Source organism: Pezoporus flaviventris, unplaced genomic scaffold (genome assembly GCF_033815535.1).
Source record: "Pezoporus flaviventris isolate CSIRO_AGI_PZ_B2104156 unplaced genomic scaffold, CSIRO_AGI_Pfla_v1 ptg000002l, whole genome shotgun sequence".
Taxonomy (NCBI): domain Eukaryota; kingdom Metazoa; phylum Chordata; class Aves; order Psittaciformes; family Psittacidae; genus Pezoporus; species Pezoporus flaviventris.
This window is the reverse complement of record NW_026892550.1, coordinates 28,967,548-28,982,146: the sequence shown is the minus strand read 5'-3', so window position 1 is coordinate 28,982,146 and position 14,599 is coordinate 28,967,548. Positions and strand designations below refer to the sequence as shown.

At 43.1% G+C, this 14,599-nt stretch overlaps 1 protein-coding gene across 2 annotated transcripts; it reads left to right on the top strand.

Annotated features, from left to right (window-relative positions):
• Window positions 1–5,413: 5,413 nt before the first annotated feature.
• LOC133279578 (general transcription factor IIE subunit 1-like) lies at window positions 5,414–13,383 on the top strand. 2 transcript variants are annotated; one of them, XM_061473440.1, is made up of 5 exons: window positions 5,414–5,527; window positions 9,880–10,359; window positions 11,636–11,837; window positions 12,348–12,574; window positions 12,975–13,383. In XM_061473440.1, exons 2-5 carry the CDS (start codon window positions 9,912–9,914, stop codon window positions 13,358–13,360), a joined length of 1,263 nt encoding a protein of 420 aa, XP_061329424.1. In that variant the 5' UTR covers window positions 5,414–5,527; window positions 9,880–9,911; the 3' UTR covers window positions 13,361–13,383. The 2 variants fall into 2 exon arrangements, with proteins under 2 accessions (XP_061329424.1, XP_061329417.1); XM_061473433.1 differs by having other exon boundaries at window positions 12,972–13,383.
• Window positions 13,384–14,599: the final 1,216 nt, after the last annotated feature.

Here is a 14,599-nt window from a genome sequence, read left to right as displayed (position 1 = left end):
ACACAGCTTTCCTAGTTCTGTTGTGAAAAATCAGCAAGTGGTTGCAAGAAAAAAAGAGATAAGTATATATATAAGGAACAAGACAAACATACTTTTGTATTATAACTGCATAATCTAGTTCTGTGAAGAACAGCCTCAGTATTTGAGCTTCCAAGAGATTTTTACAGGTAATGTAAATACAAAGAGTTAATCCAGTTGTTCAGACCTTGCTGAAATAAGGCATTACAGGAAAGACAAAACATTTGGATGCTGGCATTTAAATGCAAAACCTGTCTGCCACTAAAATATCACACCTCTACAGTATAAGAAACCTGTGAGGTGAAGCCCCATACTTTTCAGAGGAAGAAGGGATGGCATCACCCATGTCAAAGAGCAAAACACTAGCAGCTAGTGAAGATAGGAGAATCCAGGAAAAGAATTGGATTCCATTAAAGTCAAGCAGTAGTTATGGCACACACATGCAAGTGACTTTGCATTAGAGTCAGCTATCAGTTAAGACTTTGCTTAGAAGCCAGGCTCCAGAGCAGATGTGCTGAAAGGACCTGCAGGAAAAGCAGCAGGAGTAAATAGAAGACTTGAGCTGGAGCATGCATGGAGGCATGATGGAGAGTGAATGAGATGGAGCAGCTGAGAGCTTTAGGCAGGTGCCACAGATAACAAAATACTCCCAGCACAAACACCTGTCCCACCTTCGTGCAGCCACCCCTTTGGGCTTCAGGTGTAAAGAGAAAGAAGGAAAGCAACGCAAACAGAAAGCTCAAAAACCTGGATTTCACCTTGGTGACAGCAATAGGGAAATGTCCTGCTTATGCCACAGATCATTAGAGGGACTCTTCTGCTTTGGGAGGACCAGAAGCATTGGTGAGAAAGGCACACACAAGCTCTCCAGCAGCAAAACCTTTCATCCTTTGCACCAGAAGAACAAGATGAGCCACAAAGAGTAATGCTAAGTCAAAGCAGTGGCAGAAACCACAATTTGCCTTGGGAAGAAAACTCCAGGTATTTATGCATTTTATAAGCAGCTGCCTTTGTTAAAGGAGTCTGGAAACACAGCATACCAATTGGCCAAATACTGTGATCAAGAAGCAAGCACGCCAAGCAGCTGTTCTCTCTTGGTCTGCCTACCAGTTTTTCAGAGCATCGTAACTTGGCAGTATCAAAGATTTTAAAGGCCTCTTGTAGCTAAGTCTGCTCCCATACTGTTACTTAGAGGAGAGGACAGTAATTATAAAGGAGTTAGTCTGTTTACATACTGAGAAGTGCTGTACTTGGGACATTTTCTGATCCACAGTGGATCAGCTCTGAATTATATTAATTGTATATGGGACAATCCCTCTCAGTGTAATTTGTTTTGCAAAGTTTGTTCTCCTAGCTCAAGGGTGACGGATGAGCAATAGAAGAATCCCAGTAGTGAGGCTGCCTCTGTTGGGCATTCTATGTTTAAGGTAACTCCGGACATAAGGCTTGCTTAGGGTTTTTCACTAATAGTCTTGTGTTTCTTTCAATCTGGCTAAGCCTTCTCTATAAGGAAGACACCCAGTGTGGAAAAAAAGTTAATCCTTAGGCTTTTCCCTCATAAAATTTCAATGAAAGTAGTTCATCTCATTACCAAACAAAAATACTTATTTTGTCTGTAGTAATAAAGATAGATCACAAGCACTGAGTTGTAGCAAAGGGCTGAATTGCCATCTTCTTTTCAAAGTGGAACTTTAATTCAGGTACCTGCGGCTGTTTGTATCAAACACAGCCTTTTCTCAGGCCACACCAACCATTTGAATTACACCACTGTTTAAACCTTTGAGTAGTTACATATTATTTGCGCCAACTTAGTTTCCAAAATGCTGCATCTGCATTCCTGCAAGTGGTGTACATGCACCATCCCCTGAGAGCTGGAAACTGTTCTGCCAAGATAGCCCCGTTCAGCTGCAGAAGGTATGCTTTCTGCATGAGCCAAGTGGGGAAAAGAAACAGGAGTGATTGGATGGAGAAGGGAAAACAAGAGTACACTCCTCTACTGACCCCACTGCTCCCTAAACTAAGCATTCCTTTGCTGTCATATGAAAGCCCAACCTAAATGTGCCTCCCCACCTGCAGCAACTGCTGTTACTATAGTTTGTCAAATCATGCTGAGAGATAGTAGATCTAAGCAGATTCTCTGAGGAAAGAATACTGAAGTTAAAACATACATGTTATCCCAGGCAACCACTCTTCCGATTTAAAAGCAAGATATACAGCTGGAGGCTGTAAAGCATCCAGAAGCCAGCAAGCATAGCAGCTACTCATCCCCCTTCCTTTTTGGATGGGACACAGTCTCTTTGTATGATCCCAAAATTCCTCTTACAAAGATGCCTTGTTTCACTCGCTGCACAGGACAGGCTCTGTTCCTGTGATTAATGATGATGGCATAATAAAGGAGAAAGGCTTCTGCTTTGTTCCAGCTCTTAAGACAGTAAATAAGGCCTTGCAAGAGAAAGGTGCTGCAGACCGGGCAGGCCTAAGTACCTACTGGGACAACTGAATCCTCACCCATCTCTGCCAGGTGCTACACAGGCAACCCAGTAAGTTGTGGGTTTTGGCCAATACCAGTCTGTGATACCTGTGGTTGCACTTGGAAGTACTGATCATAGCAACCATCGAGACAGAGGGAGCTATGCTGCAATCAGATAAAGTGCTCTACAATGTGTCCCAGTTCTTTACATCTCAGTTCAGGCTCTCAAAAGTCCTCCAGGCATCTTGGTTTCAAATTCTGTACCTCTGAGGCCCATATGTAATACAGGCATGATATCCCCTATCTATCAGAAAGATTGTGACATAAACTAATACAAAGAGAGGCCTAAAGCCCTCAAACAAAGTTGATTTAGTCCAATAGCAGCAAGCCTTCAGGAATCATGGAATTAATAACACAGGGAGAGCACCATAGGAAAACTGCAAAGAAACTGAACCATCTCAATGCAAGCCTTGGATGGTTCATAACACTAACAGATCTCAGGGCAACGCACTGAGACAGAGACTTTGAGAAACGGCCAGCACAGGCAAAAAGAAGAGAGATGACTGTATGATGAAGAGTACTGTGTGGACAGGGTTAGCAGGCTACCTGCAGGTGCTTGCTGTACTCCTGATGGTTATTTTGCAGTGCTTGAACATATAAGCTAGACAGCTAGAGGTTTTATTTTTTCAACTGCGGGCAGGGTATCAATTGGGATGGAGAAATTAAGATACACCAGAACACAGCTTCCACATGCCTGTCTGGTGAGAGGGAGAGCAGCAGCCATTTGGCCTGGAGAGGACAATAAAGCAACTTAGAACAGCTCCTATTTACACAAGGTGCAGGTCACAGCCTCCCACCAGGCCATCTATAGCTGCCTCTGCTCTGCCAGCAGGTGAAATGAACCACATTTGCTCTGTGAGGATCCTGATCATACCTTTGTCCCCCAGAGCAGCAACCCACTAATTTTCCCTCTGATCAGACTCTATTTGTTTCTCCCACCTGAGACTGCTCAGTTGATTATCAGCCTCCTTTTCACCAAACAGCCTGCCAGTGCAGTGTGTGCACACAGCAGCAGAGATAAACACCCCAGCACCAAACGGGTTTGAAGTGAAGCCAGGCGACTGCCTATCCCCATGTCAACCTCCCGCTTTCAGTGATGTCTCTGTTGCGCAACATCACAATAACACACCAGCACAAACCCTGCTTCCCACGTCCCTCAGTGCCACAGCCACAAATGCCTGCTCAAACCACTCTGTATTTTTATTGGGGTTGGTTTTGGCTTGTCATTTTCACTGCTGCTCAGAGTGCTGCATGAGCACAGCATGAGCATACGTGGAGTTCCCTCCCAGCCGCCAAACAGGCAGACGCTTGGCTGAGCAGCACCTTTGCTACATGGAGGCTTACCCCTGCTATGTGGAGGTTACCTGCCCTCGGTGAGCAGCCCCCATGGTGTCAGGCGCAGCTGGCACAGGCCGCTGGGATTTCCTGTTTCTGAAACAGTGTTATCAGCCAGACTATCATGATCCTTAATTTAGAAAGCTGTTTTCTTGTGATCCGGTTCCACACCTCCACACGCAGGCTGAGGACTGTCACATGAGTAGCAGCACTGAGGTTGCATGGCATTTGCCCTGTTAAAACCCACGGGTATTGCTCATTGTAAATGTTTTCCACGGACTGAACTGTACAGGTACCAGCAAGCAGTCTTGCTCCTTTGCGTTGTCTAGTGTAACGTGACAAGAAAGTGGCACACTCAATAACCACTACATGGAATGAGGTGCATCTGCTTCATTTTACCTCAGGAGGCATTTTCAGTTTGCAGTTGAAGGTTCATGCCAATTACATTCCTCAGCTGTGGGCATCCACTAAATAATTTCTTACTTGATGGAACAAAGAAAGATCAGTAAAGGGTCTTTCCCAGCATAAGGCATGAAACTGACCCCTGCTGCTATAAATCACAAGCAAGAGCAGAGCTCATCTCGGGGATCTTTCTTATAGTCACCTGTTCCTGCAGTTTCTGAACTGTGGTATCAAACCTTTGCTGCTAAACTATGAAGATTTTTTTCTGGTATTGACTATTTCTCAGTGGCACCACCTTCTGTAGTGATTGATGTTCACAGGTGCCAGCCCCACAGCCCATCCTATGCAGAGAAGCACCCGCACTTTGAGGGCTCCCCATTGACTCAGGTAAGTTGGAGAGTTGCAGTTCCAGCAATAAACATCAGTAACAAAAGCACATTGCACACTGTGACTCATATCATGAAGACCTAAGCCACATAACTACAAAATATTAGCCTTTACTGTGCACACATAAAAGATACAGACTTGAGATGGACTATGATGATCGTAATCCCAATAGAATTCAGCATTTTAACCCTGGACAATACAGTGTCTGGCAACTGTATTTCAACATCGTTTTTAAACTCAGATGTCTAGCCCACAGAAGGAAATAATAGTATCTATAACTTAATCTTCTGGAGAAATGCAGTGAAAAATTGCTTTTTGTTTTCTTTTGAAAATATAAGACACCTGAAAAGATTAGTAAGTAAAAATACAAACCCAATAAATGTATAAATTCCAGCTTTTTTCTTTGTAAGATATTCAACTTCCCAGGTTTGCTTATGAAAGCTTCTGAACACGGGTTATATAAAATACCTGTAATGAATACTTGGTTTGCAACAACAAAAGAAGAGCTAATGGTTATGTCACTTTTAGTCTTCTAAAGTCATGCTAATGAAAACACTAATCAAAGATTGCAGTTACTTACATTTGCAGTCCTTCCCTGTTGTAGGTGGATTTCATTGAGCAATAGATTTATGACTTTATCACGACACAATGCATGCAAGGCTGAATTCATTCAGTTGCTAATGAAATGTGATTTGGGGACTCTCTTGCTCCAGCTGGGTGATAATTAGGGCTTATCACAGATAGGTCTAGGAAAAGGCTGGGAAACACTTAAGCTTGTTTTGAAGCTCCTTTGCCCTCTTAGTAAAGGAGCAATTCTACAGCATCAGTCTGAAGTCTCCTGCCTATTCAAGAGAGGTAATGATGAGGTTTTTAACCTATCTGCAAAGGGTATGGTTATATGAAGTGTGATGGGAGATTGTTTTACTAAATCTTTCTGGTTTAGTGCCTTCTGAAGGGTGAGATGGGTACTTTGCTTTCTCAGGCAGCTCGAGTGAAATGTTAATGAAGCAACTGGCTCTGAAGGAACCTTGCAGAACTTGCTCTATATGATGCCCTCTTAATTTGAAATTCTGCTTTTGGTTGTTGCCTGCCAACCTCTGTGTAGGTTTCCCAAAGCAAAAGGTAGATCCTGTATGTGGGAAAGACAAAACATTGCATTCATCTCTCCTTGATGACACTGGCACAGGTTGCCCTGAGAAGCTGTGGCTCCCCTGTCCCTGGCAGTGTTCAAGGCCAGGTTGGGATGGGACTTTGAACAACTTGGTCTAGTGTGAGGTGGAGGGGGGGGCAGGGGATTGGAACTGGATGAGCTTTCAGGTCCCTTCCAACCCAAACCATTCTGTGATTCTATTCAGATTATAATGGCTCTATATTAACTAATAAGCAGAAGGGCCTCTCAAGCATCTAAGTAACTGAATAATCTTACAACTAATCAATGTAGTAAGAAGGTAGCCCCTCCGAGACTCATATAAGTAAATACTTTAAAAGTATCTAAAGGCAGAAGCTAGACTGTGACTTCTGAGGTACCTTATCCAGATATGCTATCGGCTGGAAACACTATTCTACATGAGCAGCAAAATACCTGTCTCCTTAATGCAGACTGTGGCTCACCTACAGAGCAGATTCCAGTTTAAAGCCCTTCTCTCTCTGTAGGGACCTACTCCTCTTCCCCCTCCCTTCCTTGGTGAGGGTCATCTCTAGGTGCTTTTAAAGGAGAACTGCTACCTGTGAGCTGGAAACTACACAGCAGCTTTTCAAAATCAAGTTTTCCTGAATTGGAAGACTTCAGTTTTGGTAATTAGAAGATGAGTTTTTTAAAATGGACTGGAGAAATAGAACTTGAAATAACCAAAGCACTGCAGAGAAAGCTTCCCCCACATTGATTTTATGTGTTTTTTGCTAAAAAAAAAAACCACAAACAACAGGTTGTGGTTTTGTGTAGCTTAAAGGAACATTTGTGGAGGGCTTTGTATTTTCCATGAATGCTCTTTATTCAGGCCAAACTTAGCTATCTTTGTAAAAGAAAGTGATTGCCTTTTACATTGAACCAAAGGCATATCTAGATTCCCACTGCAAATGTACAGTGGGTTCTATAGATTAGTTCTTGGAAAAAGCTTTTCATTTATTTCCCAGGATATACTCATATTTACACTGTGTGTCTATGTATGGAGAGTTCTGCTGTGTGGGTGAGCTGTTTTTTTTCCCCTTCCTTGAATAGTTTACATGGTTGTAGGACCCTGGACCTGAAGAGCTTTTAACATCAAGGCACTCGGAAGCACTTAAGTGCAGTCCAGACTTCCCAGCTCTTCAGAGCACTGCTTGCTTTAGAGATGCAAATATGCAATGCAAGTCTGGGATAAGGAGTCATCCAGAGAACTGATAGGTCAGCAAACCTCAAACTTACAGTTCAGGTCCTACTTCTTCCTTAATGATGTTATCTACTTATCACACTCCCTTTGAAATGATTTCAGTCTCTATTTGGCTTGGGGTAAGAAAAACAGTCATGAGACCTGCTTGTAATACAAGTCTTTTCAGTGTCAGGGTTCTGCCCCCATTAGCCAAGGGCTAGACGCAGAAGTGGATTTGTTCTTTTAATTGTTCCCACACTCACACTGGTGTTCATATAAAATGAATCCAGGCAGGGGGCACGTTGGCCCTTTCTGAGATCTTAGCCCAGACGAATGCATGTGACTAGTACTGTACCTGACTCAGGTGCTGGGGCTGCAATTTAGTGCTCCTTGGTGATCAAGGCTCAGGGCTCTCTAGAGCCTGAGACTCACAGCTGTGCTCCTGATCTCTGGAATGGAGGCTGGCTGAGGACGCTGACCGCCTGTCCTTCCTGCTGAGTATAAGCTGTGGCACAGAAGCATTCCACATGTGAGGCCAGAAAGAGGAAGAAGGGAGGTGTCTTTACTGCAAGTTAGCCCACTTTTCAGTGGAAGAAGTCTGATGTTTGTCTGTGCTCCAGATATCTTGGAGTTTGTGCTCAAGTGCCCCTGAGGTTAAAGCACTGGATAGATGTGGGAAACCAGACCATAGCCCTGGGTCAAGAGCAGTAAACTTAAGCTATCCCACACACCGGTAGCTTCTCTGCAGTCTGAAGCTTCTTGGCTATTCTCAATATCATATATATGTATGTATACATATATATATATATATATATATATATGCATACCCTTATCCTGACTGCAAAGGAAAGCCTACTGAACTCCAAGAGCAAAGAGTCCTTGCTGTGGATGGTGAAAGGAAAATTGCCTGCCAAGTGCAGCTGAGGCATGAACATGGTTGAGTGGCTCAGGGCTAGCCACTGTGCCCACTGGCCTGTTATCCAACAGGTCTGCTTATGGTTTTATCCAGCAGAAAATGCCCTGGCAACCTGAGGTAGCTCATCCATCAGGGAAAGAGGTGGAGGTGGGACTGCAGTCAAAATGATTTTATTAAGCATCTAGCCTCTGCTCAGCAGATGGAGCTCCTGATTCTGGACTAGAGTATGTCCCTGTCCCACCACAGACACATCCATACGCCTGTCAAACCTCCACGAGGACTTGGCTGGCAGCAAGAACAGGGTTTAGCTTCTGGGAGGCTTGGTTGAATACAAGCTGCAGGTCCCAAACTTTCCTGCCTGTGGAGGGGAATATTGTTTGTCTTGCGATGAGTTATCCTGCCCATCTCAACATGACAGTCAGGTGCACTGTAGTTGAGCCTCTTTTGAAGATGAGGGCAAAGGAGAAGTGAAAGAGTAGAACTATGAAAGCAACAATAATAAAAAAAAAAAGCTTCTTTCTCCAGGCTCTTGTGGAAAAAGCACAAAAATGCAGTCTGAGGAGGACTGTCAAGGAACTGACTGACATTCCCAAAGCTTCTCTTCTTACCATGCTTAAATTTACCTCACTTGGAACAGAAGTATTTAGGTTAGACAGGACCTGGAAACCATCTGGTCCAAACCTTGCTCATGGCACAGCTGATCTCAAAGCAAGGTCAGGCTGCTCAGGCTCTTGTCCAGTCTGGGCAGCCTATTCCAGTTTCCCCACTCTTCCTGTGAGAAGAAATTAGGTCAGTGTGGTGCTATTGCTTTCAGGGTTTCCAGCCTCAGACCAGCAGGTTTATATTTGGCTTTGGTTATCCAAAAGGCTGCTCCTGTGAGATGTAAATTCTATTATGGCTCGACTACCAGGCTACTGTGAACAGGTCTGGGTTTTTACCTAGGATTTGTGATGAAGGGCAACTGGAAGCTCTGTGTGGCGTTACCTGTGCTTGAGCAAGCTGCCCCTCAGCAGCAGGTGCTAGTGCTGGCAATGCAGTGTGCTGTAATGCATCCACTGCCTGGTCCTGTAGCTACACCAGCACTGCCTGGCCGCACATGGCACAGTTCTCTGCAGAGCAGCCTGCCTGGTGGCTGAGCTACCAAACACCACCGTAGGACTTTAGCATGCCACAAAGAAGGAAACTGGGACATGGCTTCATTGAAACCTATACCAATTCTTTTATTTTCCCTCCACTTCTTACAAGTAAGGCACAATTAGGACAGCTGGACTGATAAAGTACTGAGGAGTAAAATGTTCTGCTACAGATGTTCCCTGGTGATCTGGTGTGGTGGAAAAAGTAGGCACAGCCCCAGGCACCCAGTGCTGAGTGAAGGCAGTGCCAGACAAGATGGACCACCCTGTGCCCCAGATTTGCCATGCAGCAGCCAGCAGAAAAATCACAAAGTACAAGCTAAAAGGTGTTGAAACACTTCTTGTGGCTTTGCCACAAAGGGAGATGCAGGCTCATCTATTTCACATGCTGTTATGAGCTAAGCTGAAGATTTCTTACCTAGCTTGTGTCCTGAGCTTTACTTTTGAAGGTGCATCATGTTAACTTCAGCTCTTACCTGGCTGGCTGTGAATGAAAACAGATACTTTGGGCAGACCTGAACATGAAAGATAAGTGTGCTGTCCTCTGTAAAGAGAATTATTATGAACTTTCTGTAACCTGTTTTCCTAGATATCTTCTGTAGATTTTTACACAAGAGGACATGAATAATTTACATCAAAATTAAGTAATCTTTTATACCTTCCCCATCCCTAGCTGCAGGTTAAGGATTTGACATCAATCTATTCCATGAAGACTTATAGAAGCACAGCACAGCAAATGACCTGCTGTATGAGCAGGTCAGTGCTAAGAAAGGCTCACTATAGCTCACCTCCCTTCTGTTTGTTGTGCAGCACTTCTCTTTCTGACGGTGGTTCAGCTCCTGATGGAGGAGCAAAATGTTATCACAGGGGTCCCGGCAGCCCTAAAGCGCCTGGCCAAACACATAGTGCGTGGTTTCTATGGAGCAGAGCACTCCCTGGCCCTTGATCTACTGATCCGCTACCCCTGCATCAAAGAGGATGACCTGTTACAGCTGCTCAAGTATGAACGTAAGCAACTGCGTGCTATCCTCAACACGCTCAAGGCAGACAAGTTTGTGAAGCTGCGCATGCGAGTTGAAACGGGGCCTAATGGGAAGAGCACAAGGCACAATTACTATTACATCAACTACAAGGTGCTGGTGGATGTGGTAAAATACAAAATGGATCATATGCGCCGGAAAATAGAAGCGGATGAGCGGGATTCAACTACCAGGTTCTCTTTTAAATGTCCATCTTGCTCCAGCACTTACACAGACCTTGAGGTCAATCAGCTCTTTGATGTATTTACAGGTATGTTGCTTATTCGCTCTCATCTTAAAGAGTAACTCTGATAGCACAAAGCTGGTTCCTATGCGAGCTTTGCAATAAAAGCATGTTTTTAGAATATATTTGTTTGTCAGCGGAAAAGGTCCTAGGACAGGAGAGGCTGGGAGGTGAGGATAAGAAGAAAGCTGTCCTTATAAAACAGGCCAAGCAAGAGGAAGAACAATCTTAAATATATGTGCTGGGGTTTGGAGTCAGATTTCAGGCCTCAGCTTTGCTATGAACAAGACTTTTAACCTGTTTTAAGACTACTCACTGAAGTCTTGTGATCCCCACCTCCTCATACAGGAATGAGTATACAGTACTCGCTTGACTCTGTTCTGAATGCATCGGTTAATCCATTTGTGTGTTCAGCTCTTCTGCTGAAAGAGTTGGACAAGATGGAGAAAACTGTTTGCAGCCAGCTACTGTGATAAGAGTATTGCAGCTCAGAAGTAGAGGCATTCCATTGCTCCCTGTGCCGGAAGTGGGGAAGTTTGGGCTTCTCGTGTGGCAGCACAACACATCCACAGCAGAAGTGCGTCAGGGCTTGAGGGTTTCTTTTCTCTAAAATCAAAATAACTCAACAGAAAGTACTCTTCCAAAGTGAGTTAAAATGGCATCATACTACAATGCATTACTCTTAAGTGCAGCTGCTGTGCTGTTAACATCTGGGCTGTAGAATTGGCAAAGGATGCCAGAGCCAGAGAGAGTGAACTTTACATGCCTAGCTTGGAACGTCAAAGGTGAAAGGAGTGTCCCGTCAGTTAGCAAAATCATCTCTTGTTCTAAATGGAAGGACTTTGCCAACATTGCAAACACAGAGGCTTGCAATATATTTTTAATAGAATATGCTTTAATTTTTTTCTTGGTTAAGACATAAATACAGGGGTTTAACATTAAATGAGTCTTTCTGAACTTCAGACCTCTGAACAACAGATGCTATTTATGCTAGCAAATGTCTTTTCTTACATGATGAACTAAGATGAGAACAGAGAAGAAAAATATTAGATCTTACTACCTGATATTCCATGTCTAGCCAACTCAACTTTTCCTTCTCCAATACAGCCATTTCTCCCTTTCATAGGGAATATCAGTCCCTCTCCAAAAGGCAAAAAAGAAGGCTTGCTTTTATAACTTGAGTTCCCTAGTTAATGTGAACAAATGTTTTGCTAATAGTCCAGGTTATGGATTTCTTAACAAGATACTGCTGGTCTTTTGTGTCCTATGAACTCAAGAATTCCCAATATGGATCATGTTGCAGAGACTTTCCACTGCACTTACTGCAACACTGAAGTAGAGGAAGATGCCTCAGCAGTTCTGACGCGTGACACTCAAACCTTGCTCGCGAAATTCAATGAGCAGATGGAACCTGTCTTTGCGCTGCTACGTGAAACTGAAGACATTGCTCTGCCATATGAGTTGCTGGAACCGCAGCCAACGGAAATACCGGAATTGTCAGGAAGGTATAATCGTAACCCTCAAACTTCTGATCAGCCCCCCCCCACCCCACCCAGAAAGCTGCTCAGTTGTAAAACCTTTGAAATGCTGAATTGCAGTCCACCTTCTACTCAGTTCTGCTTTGTCAGCTGCTTAATGAAGAAGCCTGCAATATCTAAGGCATTCTAAATTATTATGTATTTATAGTTTTATTTTTGCTGCTTTTAAAAGTATTTAATTTTCCAGACTTCTTTAGCTAATATTCATAACCCTTTCTGTGAGAAAGTAATGTTTCTCTAGCAGCATGCTCCATCCAGAGACAAATAACTGAGGAGACCATGCAAAAATCAGTTCAGAACCACTTGCCTCTGAGATGAAGTAAGAAGGAATGAGAATTGCTTCAAAATATAGCACTGGTTAAAGCTTCTCTGCTGACAAAACATGCTTTTTCTTGGTCTTGTTTTGTTTGCTTGTATGGGAACTCAGGGTTTTTTGCCTGAATTTAACCTGTCCCAAATGGGTGATGTTTCATTCAGCTTTGATCAGAAGGTGGGTTCAAGTGCGCTGGAATCCTGCAACCAACCTGAGAAATGGGCCAGCAGACGTTCCTCTTACAGCAATATGTACACTCAAAACTTAGTTATTGATGTCCAAGACTCTGAGCACAAGAAGAAAGCAAGAGAAAAACCAACTAAGAAGCAACCTATCTGGATGTCGCAGAGCACTGTGGAAGGAGCAACAAGAACTGCCAACAACAGTGTCGGTAAGTGTTTTTAGCAAATACTTGAAATTTGGCAGCCTTACTGCATTTAAACATAGCTTCCCTATCAAAAATGTAGTCAGCTTGGTTTAGAATATAGAGTTACACTTTAATTCTGCACTAGCGGTTATCACCACTTATAAATACCAGTCTTTAGCCTGACTGAGGCAGCATTTGTAAAGTTAAAGGTCAGATACCAGCTCCTGGATTATTTAGCTGTAGCCATGCAGTAACATTAGAGGCAATCTTTAAAGTGGAAAAGTCTTGGAGATGTCTGCACCTGGAAGAAAATCCTATAGCGTGGGTAAAGATGATGCAGAGCAGAAGAAACTAATTTATGCAGAATGCCTGTGGTAACTGTAAACTATTGCTACCTCTGATACTATGTGTTGTGTATTAGCAGTAAATGCCTCTGAAGAAACTGGTAAAGAAACTGTCACTGGTAATGAAATCCTCAGGACTCTTCTGCTCCATGAACCCAAGCTGTCATCTAGCACAGACAAGGCTCCTGTTGTCAAAAGCAAACCACCCAAATCAGGCAGTGATGTTAGTGAGTCTGAAGGTGATGCCAAACACTCAAGAGCAGCAGGAATGGAAGTAGCAGGCAGCAACTTTGAACAAGAGGAGGAAGAACAGGAAGCACAAGGTCCTATTTTAATGGTAGCTGGTCAGCCTCATTCATATGGTGAAGTTAATGAAAATCCAGAGCTTGTGTCTCTAATGACAAATGAAGAGAGGGATGAGTATGTTAAAGTAGGGCAAGAAATGTTCCAGTCTGTCTTTGAATAAATATAGTAGTGTGAACATGCAAATCTGTGTAGAATGGGTAAAGGCTTCTTTTGAAATAATAAGACAATCTATTAGTTTAACATACGTTCTTCAAAGTTTACCACCAAAGGGTGGTTTTGTTTGAATTCCTTGCTTTTATGTAAGATTATAAACCTGTAGTAGGTGACTACAGCTCAAAATGCTAGCATTGCAGCAAAAGCCATCAAAAGTTATTAGGGGTTTTCTGTTGTCTTAATGCTTAGACAATGTGAATGCTGTAATTAGTTTTGGAGCATGAGTAATTTTGCAGTACAGTGGATTGATTAAAATAAAGTTTCAAAAGCACTGGTGAACTCTGTTTGCAATAATAGATTTCTTACACCTTCCATACAGAACTTAGCAGATACTTCCAGTAGCAAAAATGAGTTGAAGCCAAAATATGATTTGGTTTCACTCCACATCAGTGTATTCTATTTGTTTTATTAAGTCATTCACTATACAGCAATAACAACTGCTACTAAGTTGCATTGGCTGTAGGAGAGAATCACCTCTGATTTCTTTAAATTTAATCCTAAAAATAGTTACATGAATTCTCTGTGATGAACTGTGTAATGGATACTAGACCGTAAAATATTCATTTTGGTCTGGATGGGTAAGACAGCAAGAAATGCTTGCTGCTTCTCGCAGTTCATCTATTTTCCCATAACCTTTTTAAACCAAGATCTTCCCTGCTACTACTGGAAAAAACACATTCCACTTGAACTGAATGACATGAGTAGGAGGAGTGGCATCAGAACATAAGGGAGACTTTAACCTCCTGTTACATGAAAGTAAATGATGGGCACAAACTGAAACACAGGCTCTTCCTTCAATGTTAGGAAATACTTTTTTTAGGAGGAACTGAGCACAGGCATGGGTTGCCCAGGAAGACTGTGTAGTCTCCCACGCTGGAGATACTCAAATACAACTGGGCACAGTCCTAACCAGCCATCTCTGAGTAGCCCTGCTTGAGTAGGGGGCTGGACAAGATGGGCTTCACAGGTCCCTGCCAACCTCAGCCAGCCTGTAGTGAAAGGGTAGAGAGAAAGCATGACCAAAGAAATACCATGTCGGTTCACTGTTCGTACATACCATTTCAGAGCAAGAATTCAGGAATGGTGTGTGCTTGTGCATTTCTTGAGCCAAATCCAGTTTATATGGTAAATCATTAAACGCCTAAGCTCAACTATTCAGAGATCTTACCATACTACACTATGAAAA

Bases quoted from the DNA above. Each gene is read 5' to 3' on its own strand.
- LOC133279578 (XM_061473433.1), top strand. From the start codon at position 9,912: ATGGAGGAGCAAAATGTTATCACAGGGGTCCCGGCAGCCCTAAAGCGC. The intron at 11,838-12,347 runs GTATAATCGTAA...TGTTTCATTCAG, and splicing joins ATACCGGAATTGTCAGGAAG to CTTTGATCAGAAGGTGGGTT. The intron at 12,575-12,971 runs GTAAGTGTTTTT...GTTGTGTATTAG, and splicing joins AACTGCCAACAACAGTGTCG to CAGTAAATGCCTCTGAAGAA.